This window comes from Tachypleus tridentatus, chromosome 5, assembly GCF_004210375.1.
Source record: "Tachypleus tridentatus isolate NWPU-2018 chromosome 5, ASM421037v1, whole genome shotgun sequence".
Lineage (NCBI taxonomy): Eukaryota > Metazoa > Arthropoda > Merostomata > Xiphosura > Limulidae > Tachypleus > Tachypleus tridentatus.
The window spans coordinates 40,699,739-40,709,362 of record NC_134829.1 but is presented as its reverse complement, the minus strand read 5'-3'; the positions used below and the strand labels follow the sequence as shown (position 1 = coordinate 40,709,362).

Sequence of the window (9,624 nt, the reverse complement as noted above, 5' to 3'; positions counted from 1 at the left end):
ACCAAATCAATTACGACTGGAGTCTGCGAGTTTCGTAATCGAATCTCACTGCCGGCTATGCTTACCATTTCAGCAGTGGGAGGTGAGTGTTATAATGGTACGATTAATCTCATTGTTAGTTAGTGAAAAGTAGCATAAGAGTTGCCGATGGATGGCTTTAACCAGCTATTTTCCCTTTAGTCTTTCACTTCAAAATTAGGATTTCATTTCTTTCTTTCTTTTTGTATTTAAGCACAAAATTACTCAATATAATATCTACACTGTAGCAAACCCAGATTATTAGAAGTACAAGTATTAGAAGTATAAATCCGCACACATAGTGCTGGGCTGTGAGAGAGCTCAAAATTAGGGGCGGTTAGCGCATAGAGACCTCGAGCAGCTTTTCACGAAACTTAACAAACCTAACCCAATATGCCTCTCTCCCTATGAAGGAGACGTAATAATGCATTTTGCTGCATTGAGTATGCAGTAACGTGATTTCTTCTTTAATGTATATTTACAATCATTTTATACAGATTTATATGTACATATCATTACTGTACAAATCTCGTGGCTGTGTTACAAGTTGTGTACAAGAGAATCGAGCTCCCCTGGTGATCCTAAAAAAAAAAAAATAATAACCCGAAAAAGTGCACCATAAATGATTATATAACAAAATTGCCACTTACAACAATAATTCTTATAAGTTTCAACGTAGAAAGAATAAAATTTTAGCAAATAATTTATTTTTGTCTTGTATATTTATATATATAACATTTAACAATTTTATTAACTGCTCAGTCTAGAAAGCATGTATTACATATTATGCACTACATAAGATGTTTATATACACTTACATAGCTTTATCTTTGTTGCATCAATACACAATTTCCATCCTGTTAAAGTAACTTTTTGCATCTAGTTACTCTAAGTTATCAAAAACAATATCCAGCTTCTGTAACACTGAGGCCTAAATATGATATTTTAGGACTTGTATAGAATATTTTTAGCTTTTCAAAATGTTAAATATTTATAGTAAAAAAAAAGAAATACTATAATATTTTTATGTCTTTTTCTGCTTCCAACAGTGAACGTTGTAAGATCATATGAGCAGAAACTGGGTGGAGACCTTCGAAACGATCATAAGGGAAAGCTAAAGAATACTCTCGAGGGAGTCATAGTTTTATAGGTGTATGAAAATCACCATGGAAACAGTTAAAAGGGCCTTACAAAAGTCTTCTACAATATAATGAAAGTCTTAACTTTAATCGGAGAAGCAGCTTTAAATATCATCTACCTTTCTACTGTTTATCGTACGGAGTAGATCGATTTTCGTTTTTCTTTAGAAGTTGTGTAACGAAAACCTTTCTCGCTTATTTTTTATAATAATAATAATAAAGTTATAGACCAAACAAAATGTTAAATTACATATTTTAAGTGTAGCCAAGACTATCAAAAGACAATCAGACGTTACGTTTTAATCCAACTATTTAAATATAAACTGTATTTTGATCACAGGCACAAAGAATTCTGGTTTTGCCCCTCAAAAAAAAAAAAAAAAAAGGACGTAAAATTTAAAAGATTTGGAAACAATCCAATAGGTGACACCACTGTAAGCTAACTGTGACGTCATTGTCTGTCTTTGCTCATATTCAGTGTATTCATGGGTTTAACAGCATTGAACTCTCTCCTTCAAATATTATTTGTTTTAATAAAAATCAGTAAGAAACCAAGTAAATAACAGCCCAAACATTGTATAGGAAACGTCCAACATAAATACATTGACAGTATCTTTCATAATTACGCAGTAACAATTGGCAGTAACGACACTATTTGTGTGGATAATTTTCGTGCTGTTACTACGTGCATCTGAATGATCTCGTTAAAGAATCCATGTTTCGCCCTTCTAGTGTGGTCTGACTTGTCACAGTTAATATGCCACTTCTAATGCTTCATTATCCCTAGACGTAACTTAAAATTAAAAAATATAGATAAATATTGCTTTAGTTAGTTAAATAATATTATATTAATGAGACCAATAAACTTAACAGCAACATTAAAGATTTACGAATGTAACCGTTTATAACGAGTAAAAGAGCAACGAATGAAGGGTTGGTTTTAGGCTTAAAAACAAATTGTTTCAACTCTTTAGGTAAGTCTACAGAATTGTCACGTATTTTAATAACAAGCCTGTGTCAGAATACAATCCATTCAGACAAGTAACAATATTTAACTTACTGTAAACAATAAATCGTGTATTTAAACATAATGTCTTTTAATTCCAGAAGAACAAATCCCATACTGTTAGACATGATGATCCAATGACGTTTCAATCAGTAACAAAGGAAATACTGTAACAACTAATTGATACTGAGCTCTAGTGATAAAAGTATATCAAACGCATTACTCACGTGCTAGTTAACTTTGTTGAGGCGTTCAGTAAATTATCCCGAGGATTACTGGGATAAATATCCGAAAATATAGAAATTCGATCCAAAACACAATTGTACAAAGGCCAGTATTCTTTAAATAAATATCCAAACTCTGTGATTATTTACACTAATTTAAAAATTACTTTCCAAACAAAACAATACTCAGTAGTGAACAAAGAAGATTTTTGGTGGTGGTGTTTTTCTCTTAACTGAAGGTCACTTTCGTGGCAAGTTAACTTTCATACGACTTTCACATCTTTTGATTATGTTACCACCTCTGATGACAGAGAATTATTTCTATCAACTTTTCGGCCTGGAGATTTGTTCGTGTCACCACCTTCCACCACGTTACTAGTCTCCCTCCCTTCAGAGTCTTTCTTATCTCCTGATGTTGAACTTTGGCCAGGAGAAGAATCAGACGAACCTTCTGGAACTGTCTTTTCGGTGTTTGTTGCCGTCACTTCGTGATGCTTTTGCATGTGGCTCTGAAAGTTTCTTAAATGTTTAAAAACATCTCCACACACACAGCAGACATGGTCATAATGTTTATTGTGATTACTCACGAGATGTCGCTTCTGCTGCTTGAGTGAACTGAAAGTTTCACTACAAAATTCACAAGGGTAGGTGGTGGAAGTGATGTGAATGCACGTGTGCACCTTCAAGTAACACTTGCGAGAGAACGTTTTTCCACAGTGGGGACACATGAAAGGTTTGAGACCAGCGTGACACTTTAAATGTGCCTTCCAATTTTCCTTTCGAGCAAAGTGTTTTTTACAGAAAGGACATTCATAAGGTTTCTCCCCACTGTGTGAGCGTGTATGAACATTCAGATTTCGAGAGAGAGCAAATCCTTGGGTGTGGATCTTTATGTGACTCTGGAGGTTGCTGAGATGTGGAAAAACTTTTCCACACTCTATGCAAGGAAAGGATTTATTTCCATCTTCAAGCTCTGTGTCATCATGGTATCGAACATAGTGCCGCTGTGCTGCAACATAACTTTGAAAGATTTCTGAGCACAATGGACATTGTAATACGCCACTCTTTTGTTCGTGGATCTTGCGATGGTGGTTAAGGGTAACCACGTGGTTAAACATTTTTTTACGCTCTTCACAGTTGGCCTGTTCTTCACCAGCACTGCTTTCCTTGTGCGTATGGGAATGATTTTCTAATTCGGCACGAAAGAAAAATCTCTGGTGACAATAAGCACAGTCGTAAGGACGAGAACTCAGTCCGTGTTGTAACATGTGTTGCTGTATTAAGTGCGGGGAAGTAAACACTGCGCTACACATGTAACACGTATAATAGCTACAGCCCTCAAACGTGTGCGTAATCAAGTGACGCTGGAGTTTAGCTGGGGACTCGAACACTGTTTCACACAACTTACACTCGTGTTTGGTACCTTCTTGAGCCACGTGCGAGGTAACGTGATCCTGGATTTCTGCCTCGCTTTTGAAAGACATTTGACATTTAATGCACTGGTATGTCTTCTTGTGTGTTAGCCTGTGTTTTTCTCGTGCAGCGAGGGTTTCGAACTTTACTTGACAATCTGGACAACGCATATCGTCGCTCCTCGTGTGAAAACAATCTTTACACATGTAGATGTGACCGTTGTCTTGTTTCCCGGTGATAATGAGGTCATCCGTCTCATACCGCTTCGCACAGACGCAGCAGTGGTAAAGACGTTCACAGTTCTTCAAATGAAACTTGGCATGCACCTCAATTTCCACGTCTGACATCAGAGTCTGTTGACAAATAATACAGTGCACGGGGACACCGTTGCTCACGTGCTGATGGACGTGGCGGTAAAATTCTTCTTTATTCTGTACAGATTTCTTGCAAGTCACACACGTGCTTGCGGTCAGGACCTTACAGTGGTTAAGCTTGTGTTGAGCAAGTGTTACCGTATTGGGACATACTTCATCACAGATGTTGCATTTATGTTTGGAAGGGCTGATTGTATGCGCCTTCATGTGGTTTTCTAAATCTGAACGAGATTTACAGGACTCGTTGCAATAGGCGCAAAATAAACTTAAAGTTGCTTGACCTGGTTTTTGAGAGCCAGTTGTTCGAATGTTGTGAGCTTGTCGACGATGCAAGATTAAGTGACTTTCCGAAGAAAAACATCTGTCACATATTTCGCACCTTAACTCTTTCCTACACTCTAAAGAGGGCACCACCGTCTGATCTTTAAGGTCCAGTGGCTTAAGGCTAAGATTCTGAACGTCACTGGTAGAGATGGTAGGATAGTCACTGTGACAAGCCTGAATGTGCTTGTCCAGTAAAAATTCGACATGAAAGGCCTCTTCACAAAATGTACAGACAAACTGCTTTACGTGAGTGTTTAGATGATATTGGAGCTGGAATTCTGTGAGAAAACGCTGGTCACAGAGTAAGCAGCGAAAAGGATGAGTCTTCAACATATGCATAACTTTCACGTGTACCTGGAACTCGACTTCAGTGCGAAAAGTAACTCTACAGCGTGTACACTCGAACAGGTGGTATTCATTACTATGCTGTACGGTAAAGTGAGCTTGGATACTTGCCTTAGAATTAAATATTTCTTTACAAAAGGAACACTTGTAGAGAAGATGGGAGTGAACATCTATGAGGTGTCTCTGCAGTTCATCTGGTTTGGAGAAAAGTTTATAACAACACTGCTGACAGCTGTACTCGGTGGTGGTTGATAAGAAATGAGACATCACGTGTTCATCAAGTTGGTCCTCAGTGGTAAACTTGACCTCACACTCCTGACAGGTATATTTTGGAATCACCTGTTCTAAGTGCATTTTTAGATGAGTTCGAAAGGATTCGAAATCCGGGAATCCGGCACTACATTGACTACAGAGTAAAGGACCACCCTGTAAGAACTGTTGAATAGTTCGGTTCACTAAAGGTTCTTTCGATGCACGTAATTTTGACTTTATGGATGATGTATCACTGGTTTCGGTGGCAACACCTGAAGAAGAGTCTGAAGAGCTAACTTGAGTTCCAGGTGGACCTTGTTGACTCTTCGGACTTCTGTTTCTTCCTTCGTGGATGGACTTCAAGTGTTCCGAAAGAGAGCTGATATTTAAGAAGGTCACATTACACTGTGAGCAATAAAGACTTTCTTCCCCGTCATCGACTACATCTGTAAGATTGTGAACGGAAAGTGTGTGCTTCTGTAGACCTTGGACACTATCAAACTTTGTGTTACAGTACTCGCAGGTGAAACTGCCGTTGCTGTTACATATCTCACGTTGCTGCAAAGGTGAAAAGTTAAAAAGCGATGGGGAATTCAGCAGAATCTGTCCCACATCTTTACCTGCTGTTGATAAATGCACTGTTTGCACATGTAACTGTGCAACGTCTGATGACGATAATCCGTTTATCGTGCAGAAGCCACGTGGAAAATGGTTGTGCTCTATTTTAACTTCAACACTACTATTAGCACTCTCCATCTCAACATCATCAGGAATCTGGAAAAATATGATGTTAAAAATTCAGCACTTTTAAACAAGCTTTCAAGTGCGATGATTATTTTAAGTGCTTACTTGTAAATATTAGAAGATGGTCATAAAAACTTGGGTATTTTAAACATTGAAATTTTGATAGCTTCTATTACTAAGCAATTTTTTGAGAACATATTTTCAAATCATCTTACTTAAATAATTTTATACGCGATTCAATGTTTGGTCTCTTCGCACAGCTTACTGGCATAAGTTATTTTGGTGTTTTTAATTTGAATGCCACTTTTCGTGACATAATAAGCTAAATTATAACTGCTGACGAAAGAGTGGACAACCAGTCGGCAGCACCTGTCACCTGTAGAGCAAAACTCAATTGAATAATGGATTGAGTGTTGCAATTATAATAAACAACCCTACAAATGAAATGGCGTAAAGTATTCTGCGTCATCTTGCAAGTTGAACCTTGGGCCTTTTCGACCATAACTTGGCAACCAAAATTCACATAAAAACACGTTCTTAGCTGCATAATATTATTTTGACACCATAACAATGTCGATTTCTAACATCCGTTAAGACTTCACAGTTTGTTAGATGGTTGTCTGTTTATGTAGATTTCTAGCTTCTGTTAAGACATCACAGTTTGCAAGGTCGCAAGTAATGGACTCCAACTGCCTGTTGAATAATCAGGAAACGATGTTTCGAATTTTATTCTGAGATCTTTTTCAAACTTACTGTCTCTACTCTGCCTAAAGTTCCAATGAAATATCAGAATTTTTCACAGCTTGTTAGATAATTGTCTGATATTAAAGCTGCTTCAAGTTTAGTGTCTCTGTTTTATGTCTGTCGTGAGTTCTTGTAGCAATTTTAGAATAAATTTTATTTGTTAATCATAAAAATAAAAGCTGTTTAGAAATAAACACAGACCTGGGACCTAAACTCTTTAAAACAGGGCGTTAGATCTAACTAGTATCATTATGCTCTGTGTGACAGCATTCTCGGTATTTTATATTTTAATAAAAGTAGTAAGAAATATTGGTAACGTTCTAATTTCACATGAAAAAAAAAACACTTTTCAAAAAAACAGCTCAAATGTAATACATAAACGACAATGTTTCGGTGTTTACCTTTTCATTGTGCACCAAATCTTGTACGCAAGAGGCAAAGTCTTTGGAAGCTAGGTGCTTTCCTCCAGACTCGGAGGGGTGGTTTTGTTGAACGTGAAGTAAGAGAGATTCTGGATTAACACAGGATTCCTGACAGAATGTGCACTGGCTTGTCTTGTAACTCGGTGACGGGGTTTCTTCACAATGTGCCTCCACATGAGCCTGATAGCAGAGTAAAAAGTTCACTAACACTATTGGTACAATCAAAATATTGCTAAGAGCCATTGCAAGTTCCTTTTATTTGTTTCGTTATATAAGTGTTGACGATCGATACTAAATAAATTGTTGTGTTGAGTTTTATCAGTAAAGTCGGAACAAAAATGATTTTAGTTTCCATATAATATTTTTTATTTCAACCACCGTTTCACCACTGTGACTCCGGGAGCGCTAATAGTAAAAAAATACTTTCTTTTTTTTAAATTTCGCACAAAGCTACTCGAGGGCTATCTGTGCTAGCCGTCCCTAATTTAGCAGTGTAAGACTAGAGGGAAGGCAGCTAGTCATCACCGCCAACTCTTGGGCTACTCTTTTACGAATTACGAGTTGAGTGCTTTAACCATCTGGACATGGCGGGCCTTTCTTCGGATTTACAGCTCTAGAATCATAGTTCGATTCCCCTCGGTTGGACACAGCAAATACTTCGATGAGGCTCTTACATAAGAAAAACACACTGAAAATGAATTTTCCAAGATCTCCTAACTTAACGTATCTATATAGTTTTATTTTTGACGATCTTTCAATTATTATCAACCTGGATCGCTTTAATTAATTTGTTATGTCCTTAAGAAACGTAAAAACTTAAACGTTTTACTTGAATCACTAACATTGTGCAAACTTATTCCCTGTGTTAATATAATAAAATATCTTTAAATATTTAATAATCTCGAATTTAAATTTTGTTTTCATTTTTATCTTGATGACGTACATGCTTGAAAGAAAACAAACTTTTTGCCTGTTCGTAGTTAAGCATAAACTTACACAGTGGGCCATCTGTGCTCTGCCTAGCGCGGGTACTGAAACCCGGTTACTAGCGTTGTAAGTCTGCAGCCGCACTGCTGGGCCACTAGGGGCAAAATATTTTGAACAAGGAAGAATAAAGCATCTAAAAAGTTATCGTTCTGATATTTTTCCTAATTTTTAATAAGATTATATTGATTTTATGACCTGGTGATTAGGGCGCTCGACTCGTAATCTGTGGGTCGTCAGTTCTAACTACTGTCGCCATATGTGCTCGCCTTTACAGTCGTGGAGGCGTTATAATGTGACGCTAAATAACACTATTAGTTGGTAAAAGAGTAGCCCAAAGGATAGCAATGGGTGATATTGCATACCTGCCTTCCCTCTTGTATACCACTACTGAACGGGTAGCTTTGTGCGAAATTCTAAACAAATCAGACCAATCTACATCGTGTTAATTTAGTTTTCCTTGAGTATGTGTTTTTTATAGCAAAGCCAGTAACATCAGGCTATCTGCTGTGTCCACCGAGGGGAATCGAATCTCATTTATCTTCGCACGTGGGTTGATTGGATAAATGGAAAATTTTCAAGCCAAACCTTATAATATATTGACTCATGTTGCTACAGTACAAAATAAACATAAATCTTTTTATCTTATGGAAATTATTTTATTTATTGTTTAATCAAAACTAAATAGAAAAATAAACGATGAGATATACGTGTTCCGCCCACCATGAGTATCGAATTCTAGCTTTCTAACTCCGCAGACATAAGGCTGTGCTACTGGGAGACTTGAGTGCTTGAACTCACAACGTCTCAACTCATTCTACATTTCGTTGTCGGCAACCAGTTGCTGGAAAGCAGCTCCCATTAATATTTAAATGTAACCTTAATGAATAGTTAAGCCACCTTAAAATTCTACAATGTAAAACTCCTAAACTAAACCCTTTTATTTAATATTACAAGTTATTGTTGTTATTTGTAGTTAAGCACAAAGATACACATTGGGTCATCTATGCTCTGTCCACCATGGGTCTGGAAAACCGGTTTCTAGCGTTGTAAGTCCAGAGATATCCCGCTGTGGCACTGAAGGGGGGGGGGAAGGCCAGACTTTCATTTAATGCAGTGGTGCACAAAGTCCGGCCCGCGACGAGTCGTCGAGTAGCCCGCGATGTCCAGTGGGAAAGTCAAACATGGAGAGTTTGCGCCTGCGCGAAGATTAAGCGCTATAGAAGAATATGCATTAGATTAGATACTGGATGGTTCCATATTTGTGTTGAGCAATAAAGAAAATTTAATAAGCAAATCTCGTTAATGTATAGGCATTTAATCATTGGCGCAATGACGTAATATTTCCGTAATTGCGAAATCTCACGCGTTCCAATTGTTCTTCGAGATTTACTTACGAGCCCTATTTTGATATAAAAATGGCAGCTAATCGTAAAAGAAAAGTTGACGACGAAAACCGGCAGTTTCATGATGATTGGACTGCGCAATAGTGTTTTGTTCAACAACAGAAGAACGTAATTTGTCTGCTGTGTCATTCGAAAGTAGCAATGGCAAGGTATCCAATATAAAGTGTCATTATGAGTCGAAGCATAAAATTTCCACAACGTTGTCGGTAATGAACAAACAGCTCGAATT

At 37.4% G+C, this 9,624-nt stretch overlaps 1 protein-coding gene across 2 annotated transcripts in view; it reads right to left on the bottom strand.

The window, feature by feature from the left end:
- Nucleotides 1-1,513: 1,513 nt before the first annotated feature.
- LOC143250994 (uncharacterized) overlaps nucleotides 1,514-9,624 on the bottom strand; it is a 91,132-nt gene continuing 83,021 nt past the window's right edge. For both annotated transcript variants that reach the window (XM_076502261.1, XM_076502262.1), the window contains 2 exons: nucleotides 6,985-7,185; nucleotides 1,514-5,869 (listed from right to left, as the gene is read on the bottom strand). In XM_076502261.1, coding sequence (XP_076358376.1) covers nucleotides 2,675-5,869; nucleotides 6,985-7,185 — 3,396 coding nt within the window. In that variant the 3' untranslated portion in view covers nucleotides 1,514-2,674. The remainder of the gene's footprint in view (nucleotides 5,870-6,984; nucleotides 7,186-9,624) is intronic.